Raw genomic sequence first — 12963 nt, forward strand, 5'->3', positions numbered from 1 at the left:
GCGGACAGGTTGATCACACATGAAGTTCTGGTTTCCAGATGGTGGATGAACTCGCATATCTTCAGGTCATTCTGTTGCTAAATTTTTAACAACCGCACAGATTGTTAAATCACAGCTAAACTGAGCATAGCGCAATGAGATGTGAAAAGTGTGGATGGAGACTGATGCTCACCTGGAAGACTGTCACTATGGCCCAAAGAAGAGAGTCAAAGTTCTTCCTGTCTGGCACAGTCTCTTTGTCCTTCTCCGACCCGAACTTACAACCAAACAGATGCATCCCGAGGATACTGACAACAAAAAGGTAAAAGAGTGCCAAACCATTAGATACAGTACAAATAAATGTAAATTATTTGTGTAGAAAATGTATTCCCTGTACGCTTTGATCAGCCAAAAAAAAAAAAAAAAAAAAAAAAGCAAAGGCAGCAAACACACCATATACTGAGCACTGTCAGTGAGGTAATAAACAGTCATTGGATCATAAACACAATGGCAGAAATGTTGCCAACAAGCATAAGGGAAGTGGAGAGCTGGTGCCAGGTTAAATTCAGCACCATGGAGAGCGTCACAAGCCATGGCAATGACATACACCTTATGTTTCTTTTTTTCTTTCTTTCTTTTTGTAAAAAGCACTGAAAGAAACACCAGTGGAAGTGGAAACAAAGATATAACCTAACATTATGTCCACTTCTTTGGATATTAAAGGAATAACTCAACAAATACTTGCTTTACCCACAGATTGAGCTGCCTGTGTGATATGTAGGAGTGAAGTGGTGTTAGTAGCTACAACTGGGAGTATTTAGTTAAACTTGGCATATAAATAGAAGACTGAACAAAACCTATTCTCACATATAAACAAATTCAAATCTCAAATTTGTTTGTTTTTCATTTGTATTATCTAGACAGCGCTGTACAGATCACTCACTGTGATGACAAGGCTCTGGGAGGTTTTACAAAAACAACTAGAGAACTAACTTTCTCAGTTAACCATAAATTGCCATTTTAGCATGTCGATACTGTATGTCATCTACATATATGTTGATATTTTAATATATTGCTAATCACTTCTCAAAGAAAGAAAGAAATACCTAGTTAGAACTAGTAACCAACTCTCTGTGTGTACTGTATGTATGTGTATGTGCCTTTGTATAAAAGAATACATACTCGTATGCAGCCTTTTGAAGAAAAAAAAACAGTCTAAATACATACAGTATACAAACATCTGGCAGTATTATGGAATGCAATTCAACAACACTGCAAGTTACAACACAGATGACTATATTAGATCATGCTGTTATCATAAGTGTTGAATATTTATCTCACCTTTTCTCAACACTCTACCCAATTACTCTCAGATCCTATTTAACATTCATACTAAACCACTACACACAGATCATATCCACATAAAATAACTTGGCTAAACTTTAGCACTCCAAATAAAAATGTTCAAATATGTCCATCGCTGGTGTGATAGATTTTATAGCTACCGTTTCACATTTTTTTGAAGACATAAACACACAAAAAGACATAAAAGTGTGAGTCCAGTTGTAATGACCGCTCAAAAATGTTTAAATCAGTCAGTACTGTAAAATCTTTAGGTTTTCGAGTCCTCATTTGAACTATGTGTAGACTGTTGTATTTTGTTTTTTCAAAGTAAACAATGTTGATAAGTTGGACTTGTGTGTGTGTGTATCAGAGAGTCTGTGTATCAGACACATACGATGACCCTCTCTAACTCTGATTGTGTTGAGCTCAGCCTCACTGCTTAACCAGGCACAGTAAAGGAATGCTGACAAAATGAAAGAAAGCACTTAGTCCTGTCATTGCATTGACTCACTCTTACTGTCACGTCTGAACTGATCTCTGCTTCTCATGCAGAAGTGACCAGGTATTGATCTACTCATTTACTTTCATCCCACACCTTTGAATTCCCTTTAGTCCTCTATTAGGAAAAAGAAAGACGGTTCACACACGTTCCCATGAGCCTGCCTACCTGAAGATGAAGATAAAGAGCATGAGCAGCATGCAGAAGGTGGCCACGTTGTCCATGGTCTTCATCAGGACCACCAGCTGCCTCTGCAGGGCCGGCATGAAACGCACCAGCTTCAGCACCCGCATCAGTCGGAAAGTCCTCAGCACAGAGAGACCGCCACCCTGTTGACCCACAATCTCCCAAACACTGACAACACACACACACACACACACACACATACACACACATCTACAGGTGAGATTTAAAGAGCATCTCAACCGTAATTATTAATGTTACAGGTTGTAAAACCAAACAACGAGCTGACAGACACTAAAATACTCTGGTGAATTCATCAGACATCCCTAATTTCACATTCTCATTAGACTTATTGTAAGTAATGATCTGTACAGCTTTAAATTTATATGAACAATAATAACAAACTTCTCTCATTACCAACAACAAAATGACAAGCACTATGGATTAAAACTGTACACATGAATAGTTGATAACACAATGTACATCAACCAAATAATAAGTTACGTCCTGTTTCTCTGCTAGTCATCGATGCAAAATACAGAAAATACAGAAAACACAGCCTCTGTCTCACTGCGCTTGTCATTGTTGCCGGGCGATGTACAGTATGATTATATCTCCGCTGTAGCTGCTGATTTTACTTAGGCCTATCATTCATTGTGTTCATAGTGGCAATCATGATGTGACTCACCATGTGACTTTTGTTTTTTAGTTAGTAATCTTTAAGTGGGGTATGAGTAGAGCTACTGATTTTGATGTTACTGATATTCAAAAAAATACAGGAGTAAATGTCATGTTACATCAACTCCTGCTGAAACTAGAAGGCATGATGGTTTTGTATTTGGCTGAATGATGTGAAACTAGCAGCTACTTCACTGCCATTCACTTTATGTGAAATCAAAAGCTGCAGTCCCTCTGGCTTGAGGCTGATGCTCTAAGTGAGCTGACCCCCATAGACTCATGTTACAATGCGTAACTTTACAGCAGAAATAAACATGTTTAGAACTACATGCAAAGAAAGCTTTGGGTCTATGGAGCTAATTTCCTCCTTTATGATTACTGCATGAGCGTTCAGTTTTTATATTACTGCTCCATAACGTGTTTTATTAAGGTTTAAAGTAGACTACGCAATTGTGGGCTTATGGCTTTGAGTGATGAAATAGGAAAAAATATATATAAACATATACGTATACTGTATATAGATAGCCCCAGTTACATTGGTAAATGGAGTTCAGCAGAGTCAGGTACAGCCAACTCTTGAGCTTTAACACCGCTCCTTACCTCATCCATCTTTATCTTTAAAGTCTCCTACATTATAATGTTTTCCAGGGCTGCATTTGGGTATATTTTGTTGGATGGAACGTTAATGTGACTGTACCTTTTTGCTCTGTGGTGGTTGATTTCCCCCAGGTTTCATTACATCACAACATCTGAGTTTTTCGATGATCATGGCCATGGGTATATATAAAGGGCCTTCAGGTTATATTTCCCCAGAGGGAATATTTAAAAAACACTGGTTTGGAACTCACCTGATGACCACGATGATGCCATCGAAGATATTGTAAGGGTTCTTGATGTAGCCAAAAGGCCCGTAGACTAAAACCTTCAACAGCATCTCCAGAGCGAAGAGGCTGGTGAACACAATGTTACTGATCTCCAGTGCATAGGTCAACTCGTCAGGCTGGGGATACAGACAGAGAGAGAAAAGAAGGAAATAGGAGTTAATACACCGTAGTAGTAAAGACCTTCATATGACTGTAGCAGCAACACCTGCACAAAGAAATGTGTCAGTGACTACATTCAATCCATATCTGACAAATCTGTCGATTCACACACAGCTACTTTCTCTCACATACGTTACACACTCTCACAACCTTTATCTGACACCGGGATCCACTCCGCTCACAGTGCTCACAGTGCTGCGGCTGAATGTGCCTGGGATGTCTGCTCAAAGCTCATTAGAGAATTGGTCTGCCACTCACATCTACATCAAACAACTGGTGTGTACATGTGTGTGTGTATGTGACAGCACAGGAGCGTGGGTGTATATGTGCCAGAAATAAAAAAAAAAAATGGGAGGGAGGGGGCAATGGCAATGAGAGCAAGCAGACAAGAGAAAGAATCTGATCCAAAACATAAAAGGCGCGGCACATCCAAATACGGCACAGTATGTAAATCTGATGTCTACAGCGACTATCTGTAATTATTGGCGAGGAGCAAAGAGCCGATGGGAATGATGTGATGCGTCTGTGGACTGTGGAACACCCCAGGCAGACTTCACGAAGCCTTTCATCTCTATGCAATAAACAGTTTACACAACTTGAACATGATGTCACACACACACACATTACACTGACATGACAGAGTGGATGGAAGGTGTTGAAGGTCTGATCTGTGTTTGCCTGTTCTCCATCATAAATGTGTAAGAAAATGTGTGTGTGTGTGTGTGTGTGTGTGTGTGTGTGTGTGTGTGTGTGTGTGTTTGTGTGACTGTCTGTCTTACAGTCTAAGTATCCCACTGTGTGTGTCTGTCTGTGTCTGTGTGTATAAATAGAGACGTCGTCCCTGCAGGAACATTATCCCCCGGCTGAACCAGGAGGTAATGTAACGTCATGTAAACACAGTGTGTGTCATTAAGCCTGTCCTGGTGGGCTGCCACTAATCACTATACACAATGACTGCTTCAACAGCCATTACTTTACACTGTGATGGATACATAAAGAAAGGAATACATAGATGAACATCACGGTGCCTTGTGCTGCATTACAGCACCCGTTTGTATGTAACACTTAAACAACACTGGCAGATTACTTTGATATGAATGATAACTTATGATCTAACAATTTGGAGACGCCTACAGCAAGCAGGGAGTTAGCTTACTGTATCTTAACTTAGCATAAAGCCTGGGAACAGCTAGCCAAGGATAACAAACTCCAACTACCAGCACCCCAAACACTCATTATCTCATTAACTACATTCTCATTTATTTATTCTAGAGAAAATCCAAAGTGTAATAATGGCAAATGAGCAAAAAGGGGAGAACCTCCGCGCTTCAGCTTGACGAACTTGACCGCACCTTAATAAATCTATAAAACTGACCGTGTGCTCCAGTGTCCTCCCTCTGTGTAATAATGGCAATTTGACATTTTACAACAGGTTATGTACTCTATAGCCACTGCTCAACATATACTGTCAGACAATAATCATAAAAACACTGGTTGTTCTTACACTTTGGTTTGGTAAATATTAAACAAAGGATAGAACATAAGTAGTGTGCTACAGGGTTTTTGTAAGTGTTAGCCATTGTGCTCTAGCACAACTCAGTCTTATTGTAATGCTAAAAGGATTAGCATTGATTACATTGATATTTAACAGGCAGATATAAAGTGTTCTTTCTATCTAGCACAATAAAGGAAAAATTAATGAACTAATATTAGTTTAGTTCAGTGGTTTCCAACCTTTTTTGGCTCGTGACCCCATTTTGACATCACAAATTTCTGGCGACCCCGCAATCATGTGACTGCGGCCAATCAAGATGAGCCAGCTATGCTGCATTTTATTTGAACTCGATTTTTATTTGAGAAAGTTAAAGTATAGAATACAGTCGTTTGTTTGTTGTGTTTTTAATCATAACAATAATTAGTTTTAAAAAATGTTTGAAAATTCTTTTATTTTTATCCATTACTAGACATTTCAGGCGACCTCATTTGAATTTGAGGCGACGCCACATGGGGTCCCGACCCCAAGGTTGAAAAAATCTGGTTTAGTTGATTGTAATACAGAGTGTGTTAGTACTATGTGACATCACTTTGGCCTTATTGGAAGAAACTACATTTTGGACCTGACTCACTCTATACCCACCAGTGCTGCCAAGTGTAGGCACCGGTTCAACAGGCTTGAAACTTTTAAAGTTGTTTTTCACCAAACCTAAAATAAAAGATTCTACTGTAATTGCATAACAGCTGCACAGTAAAAACGCTATTTCAAAATTTTGTGGTTAAAAGAAATGGGTCATTCACAGTCCGTGTGTGCCCAGGTTGTCAGAAGCAACCAACATCTTCAGGAAACTTCAATAAGAGTGGTTTGACAGTTTTGACTGCATTTGAGCGAGTCAACACTCACGAGACGTTGCTTGGTATTAAATCATTGTTCCCACAGGAGCTGCTTTTAGCCTCAGCCCCTCAGGAAAAGAGTCCAGCAACATCAGAGCTTAATATTACACCATAACTCAGAGCATGAAAGTTCAAAACTGAATTCACTGGCTTTTGATAGAATACCCTCACTTGTCGACACTGCTACTTTTAAGAAGTCCTCATACCCAAATAACACAACAGGTTGTAAATGTTTTTCAAAGTGATGATTGCAACATCTAATGGTTTGGCGAGGTTTATGTAACTAAACACAGACTGGTGTCCAATTAAAGGAAATAGCAGAAAAAAGAGTGGAGAGGCAGCACACCATTGCATCTGTCCATAGGGATCACTGAATGGGTTTAATGACCACGGACATGATGGGAATCATCGTCAAAAGATCTCATAGGAGCCCTTTCAGCTGCTGCACTGCCTTTTATTGTTCTTCTGAACACTGAAATGAGCCTCATTCTGAGTAAATAGGTCATTGTAGAAGAAATATTTGAGTTATTTTCAATGAACTGTTTCGAGTAGTTGCACACTGCACAGATCTGAGGGATATTATGGAGCTTTTATGTTATGGATTGAGCCAGATGCAGATGGACAGAAGATCAGCGCCTTCTGGTCTGATCAGGCGACATATTTGACTTTGCTTCTTCACCATTGTCCCTTCCCTCAGTCGCACTTGAACAGGCAGTGAGTTGGGAACTGACATATGATGATCACTTGCATCACAGGTGTTCTATTGGCTCTCTTTGATGGACCAGGGTGGCATTATTTATTGTAGCAATTGGGGTTTTTTGACAACAGATGCTCTACGGGCCCTACAGTATTGTTCACCCTGCACAATGCACAATGCAAGTGCCTTTGCTGTTGTGTTACATGTCAAGCCAATGATTCCAGCAGACTGCTACAGTAAGCCTCCTAAAATACAGGAACAGCACCAAGCTGCCTTCCTTTGTTGCAAAGAAAGTAAAGGTGGTGTATCTCCATATGTCTTCTTAAAAGCAATAGAGCAATAGGATCTCTGTATAAAGGAGGCTGCTGTCAAATCAAGCTCAGCGGCTGAAAAAATGTAAAATCAGTGGAATCAGCATTTGCCACAATAAATATGAAGAACTTATCCTGCTGCAAACTAATGAGAAAAGTGAATGAGATTGGAAAAAGTTCAAAGTTTCGAGAACTGCCAACTGAGAAAGTAACAATTAATTGCATAGAGAAGTAACTGGGGAGTAATATTTCAAGTTAAGCATGATCATGTACATCTGCGATGATGTTGAACGGGCACTGTGTGGAGGATATGGAGAGGGTAGAACATGACATTGTTCCCCTCCTCCTTCCTTGTTAAAAAAGAATAATTTGCCCACATCCTGCAGTGCAGCTCCTGCCAGTGCACCCCGCTTCCTGAAAAACAAGCTTTTCTCTGGTTCACATCACCTCTTTGTCATTGTCTGTGTCTCTCGCGACTGCGTCTGGGCTCCCAGACACAGATGAATCTGTTCCCGTTTGATCCCTCGGCTTTATTGTGAACATTCATTTGAACGCTGACGAGCACGGCGGCGGCAAATCCTTCATGGGCGCACACACGCATTGTGCGATTAAGAAAAGTTCAAAGTGTAAACAAACGCAGGGGCACTTAGATGTTTGTGTGTTCTCTCAGATGAATGCTCTCACACACAGTTATGTAGAAGCACAAAACACACACACACACCACAAATGCACATGCAGGTGTACCCAAAGTTACACTAATAAGCATGTGGATGTGCATCTACAGGCCACACACATAAACCCACACAGTGAGCTCTACTCCCACTCCCATTACCATGTATGCACACATTATAGTGTATGTGCACATAGCTCTGCACATACTCACACTTATAACCATTCGTGTAGACACACATAGAGCTGTGTAATAGATACAGTTGATAAGCCAGAACAAGAAGTACAGTTTTTATGAGGTGAGACTTGGCCTGCAGACATCTGGCCTTGAGAGGTTCAGGTCATTATTTTTCCCCCACTGTTTCTGCTCTGCTATTGTTCCAGCTTGTATATTGAACATTCCTTAGACATCATGCAAGAGTACTGCAAGAGAATGAGACCATAAAAGCTTTTTTTTTTCACACGTAGAAAATCATGGAGGTAGACAAACACACTCACAAACACACACACATGCAGGACTTGCAGCCATTAGTTTATCAAACAGGAGAAATTTCTTAATTGACTAATGGCCGCCGATGTGTGTGTCCAACCTGGAGAGAGAGATGAATGTGTCCACGTGTGCAGGTTTTAAAGTCAGAAAGAAAGACGCTGTCCCTTTTCTAATTTCATCCTGGGCTGCAGGAACATTAGGAGGGGAAGTGTGTTCGATGAGGAGCGGTGTAATCTGGTCAGCGTTAATGCAGTGTCACCTAATCTGAAGTGATCTAATCTAAACGGGATGCGTTGCGCGCTCTGTTCCACTTCAGACTGTCAATGATGCCGCACCACGTCTGGAATGTGTGTGTGTGTATATGTGGGTGTTTGTTAGTTTAATCAAGTGGTTTTCTTAGGCATGCCACAAAGGAGGCAATTTCTACATGAAAGGGAGAATGATGCACTTCACATTGTGGTCGGTTGGTTGGCTCTGATTTAATAACAGTTATGAGGCTGATTTGTCTCATATGACTCAATGATTTGAAAGCCTAACCTAATTCACATTCACCGTCCATTAACTTAGCAGAAAGCATAACACTGAAGTAAGTACATTAAACTAGAGGCTGACCTTCGAAGTAAGTAGGATGTACTAAATCTGTTCAATAGATGTGTGAAGAGTGGAAGACAAAATCTTCAAGAGAACGTCCCTTAAAGGGACTAGAGGAGTTTCGGAAAGCAAAGTGTTTTCACACTATTTCCCATGAGCCTCCGCACGCACGGTGAAATTCTTGGACCGAAAGTCAAACTAAAGTCAGAGGTTTGAAGACGATCAGATACCGTCATAGTTCCGACCATAAACGATGCCAACTAGCTGGCAGCGTCTGGGAAACCGAAAGTAGGAAATGCTGGGCAAGTCGACCGCTAAATAATTATATTAAAATAACTATAAAGACAAAATGATATATATAGATTCATCCACATTAATGTGTTAATGAGACTATTTTATAACCAAAAGCAAACTCCTCTGGGTCTCTTTAAAGTAAAGTAGTGGCTGAGGAGGAACATGCCTATTTGATAGCATCCAAGTAGATCAGTGCAGACCTTGGAGTCATTATCTAGGCAATCATTAGCATTTGATTCAGGCAGCCATGGGTAGCCAGTTGGTCAATGAGCAGCAAACTTATGGGTTATCGACAACTAGAAGCGCCATCGCAATGTGCACCATTTATATGGGTTACACAGTGTATGAAGGAAGGCTTGCTGGAGCTGAGGCGAGAGAAAGCATTACCTATAGCTGGGTGGTGAAGTGAGTCAGATAAAGCCTGGTTTTTCTAAGGTTTTGGCAAAGCAGCACAAGCAGAAGACAGATGAAGACGTGTAGCCAGTTGTCAAATAAGACATCCAGGCAATTTTCATCCACGTTGAAAGAACGAACGCCCAGTTGAGACACGCCCGAAATCAAGAGAGAACTTTTGTCAAGATGCCCTTAGTGAAGAATTCAGACAGGATCAGGATGCGGTGCTTCATCATGTCGAGGGATCCTCCAAGATGAGGACGGAGGGCTGAGCTGCAGCTCCTGTTGCCCTAATTGCTTCAAACACAGTAAACAGAGCTGTTTCAGTGGAGTGGCTGGTTTTAAAAGCCTGACTGATTTGGATGAAGGAGGACGCTCCTATCCGTGATAAGAATTTAAAGAAGCTTTGAGGAAACTTTCAAGTCAAAGAAAAACAAAGAATAAAATAAAAAGCAACATGTAAAAGTGACACTGTCATATTGCATTGGGTTGAACATATTAAACTAAGTTAATCCTGACATGAGTTTTATTGATGTACAATTTCCTCCAAAAAACAAATACACATATTTTCCCTTTTAGTGTCCCTTTAAATCTGGTGCTCCACAGACTGAAGAGCCTTTGTTGTTTGTAATTACACAATATCATGTTTTTAAACCGACATTTATTATTATTGTGGACGATAGAAGTACCTTTTATTTTAGCAAAAAAATGCACAAGCAGACCGTTATGTTTTTTTTATTTTTAAATAACTAAATCATCCACCTATCAACAGATAATTGAAAATTAGCTTGACGCCAAGAAAACTGATTTCAGTGAAAATGCATATTGGATAATTTACTCTGAGAAAGCCACCACAACATCCTGCCCATGTGTAGTAATACAGGCGGTAGAGGTTGAACTAGAAACCACATGTTGATATGATTTAACCTTGAATAGGATAAAAAAAAAGATAAGTGATTACAGGAACCATCCTTCTTAGAAGTTCTGCCAATTATCAACATCTTCCAAACCTGCAGCTGTTTCGGTTTATATGTATTAATTTCAAACATACTCTGACCTCACTGCCTGTTGATCTTTTAAGCACATTTAGCACTACCTAACTAGCAAACTAGGAATAGCTCTCAGTTGAAAAATTGATTTTCAAAGCCATATAAAGTTTCTAATTTAGGGAGTATCTTCTGGAATCCAATCGCTTTGCTTTCAAATACTATAAGTTTGTATATTGTCAGTTTCAACCGATGGTGCCATCTTTGACAGACAGATGTTGAAAACAGTGCAATGCAAAGAGAATAAAATGGGAGACCTGGGGCATGAGCTACAATGAATACCTTGCTAAACACAGGCAGCGGGTTATTTGACATCTCACTGAACCAGGAAATAACTGGATCTAACATTTGATCACCTCATTGATTCTCCCTTTTTGATTTCATGGCCTTAAGGACTGGAAAAGCCCTCCCTCTATAAACCTGGATTAGGAGCTGTTGTTTCGCTGTTTACATCTCACCATTGCACAAATTAGAAAAACACTTCTCTGAGGCCTGTCTTGGAGGACGGCCAGTGTCTTCTACATTCCTTCAGCAAGGCAGGATAAAAGCTGAATAAATATTGTCTCTGGTTTAAAGAAAGAAGCAGAGCAGGAGGGTCCTTTCCACTCTCTCTCTTGGTTTGGCACAAGTAGAAGCAAATGTGTGTGTCTGAACGATGCAGCAATAAAATGGACCAAGAGGCCTTCAGTAGAAATACTAAATACAGTGCATAAAGAGTCATAACTTTAAGCCTATGCTAATGCCTGTCCTCCTGGGACTGAGCTTCATCCTATCTATCAAATGTAAATGTCAGGGTGCTTTTGTTTTGAAGAGAAAAAAGGAGGCAAAAGTGGCTGAACCACAGGAAAACAGCCATCCCCATCCACAGCAATCAATCAAACAAAGCATACTGACCTCAACAACAAATTTGTGTGCCTTTTTTCAATTATAGCTTCCGTTGCACCCCCGGCTTTTAGAGTGGGGGCGGGCCCTTTGGTTAATGATCAAATGCCAAACTATTGACATTTGCCTCAGTCAAACTGTGTGTTTCTGTGCACAGAACACCAAAAACTAAGAGGCTTAAGATGCTAAATGTGGTAAATATTTCTCATGCAAAACATTGGCAAGTGTTTCTGAGCATGCTAACATGCTGGCATCGGCCTTTACAGCCTGGCTTGGCTGCCACTTAAATTGAATAAAAGACAACAGCAGACAATGGTTCCAAAGTGCAAGTCAAAACAGTCAAAACAGTCCACCATCACTGGATTCCTCTAGAATTGTAGTGATTTAATAAAAGAGCATGCAGTTTTGATTCAGGGTTGGCAAACTGTGGGTTGCTCATGGTTCCATGTTTTTGTTTTGAGTAGAAACGCAACTCAAAGTGCTGGAGCTTTGCAGAGCAGAACTGCATGCTTTTTTGACTTTTTAATTGCAAATTTCAGGTTGATGGGTCTCAGTGGAAGTTGCAGTGTGTTTCAGCCGCACGTATCTGCACTTATGGTGAGTGTGTCTCCGCCCTTCATGTCAATCTCAAGCTCTTGACTTTAAAACATGCCCTTCTTGAATTAACCTTCTATTTCCGTCCTCATAAAACGATAAAAAAAAACAAGAACAAAACAAAAAAAACAAGACCAAAGTCACATACCGCAACAAACACCAATATGTCACCGTTTAAGAACCATCCACAGTGTGTGCACTTTCTTTTTCGAGTGAATGGCTTTCAAGGTTAATAAAATCAAACTGTTGCCTCTGGTAAATATAGACAAATTGACCCAAAAGTGACACCAGATCACTTAGTGGCCATATAACTGCTACACGCTCAATCAATACTCATGTCAGAGCTAAAAAGCCTCGACCGCAGCAGCAACAACAACAACTTCCAACCCGGGAACCATGCATTTTACTTCTGCCTTGACACCCTTGTCTTCTCTATGCGTCTTAACTTCTCCTCGGGCTATTTTGGCATCAGCACCGTTCATGGAGGGAGCGGGGAGGTTGACAGGAGAGATTCAGAAAAAGGAAGTAGGGAGGAGGAGCAGGCTGCCTCCGTGGTCCATAAAGACAAGGGGGAAGTTTCTTATGTAAAGCGAGAGAGCGATTGACCTTTCCAAGTAAATAGACCACGAGCTGTGTCACATAGTTGGCAGACGCACAACTATTCCATCAGCTCCACCATAAATGGTAATGCTCTTAAACTGTACAGAGAGATAAAGCAGACACCCTCTCCTCACTCTTACAAACCGTCTGCCTCCACTCTTCCAGCCAGCGACTCCCTCCATCCCTTCACCTCCCAGTCCTCACCTCTGTCATTCCTGGCCGGCGCTCTGTTTAATCATCTCTTTATCCCTCCATCTCTTGTGTCGCGCACAGATTTACATT

At 40.6% G+C, this 12963-nt stretch overlaps 1 protein-coding gene across 1 annotated transcript in view; it reads right to left on the bottom strand.

Annotated features, from left to right (window-relative positions):
* The window catches only part of cacna1g (calcium channel, voltage-dependent, T type, alpha 1G subunit), a 144889-nt gene that overhangs the window by 77477 nt on the left and 54449 nt on the right, over positions 1–12963 (bottom strand). The window contains exons 9-11 of the mRNA XM_085762278.1: positions 3532–3683; positions 1991–2176; positions 173–287 (exon numbers count right to left, since the gene is read on the bottom strand). Of these exons, the coding sequence (XP_085618404.1) occupies positions 173–287; positions 1991–2176; positions 3532–3683 (453 nt within the window). The remainder of the gene's footprint in view (positions 1–172; positions 288–1990; positions 2177–3531; positions 3684–12963) is intronic.

The sequence above is a fragment of the Trachurus japonicus genome, chromosome 19 (assembly GCF_045865225.1).
Source record: "Trachurus japonicus isolate A0001 chromosome 19, Traja_1.0".
Taxonomy (NCBI): domain Eukaryota; kingdom Metazoa; phylum Chordata; class Actinopteri; order Carangiformes; family Carangidae; genus Trachurus; species Trachurus japonicus.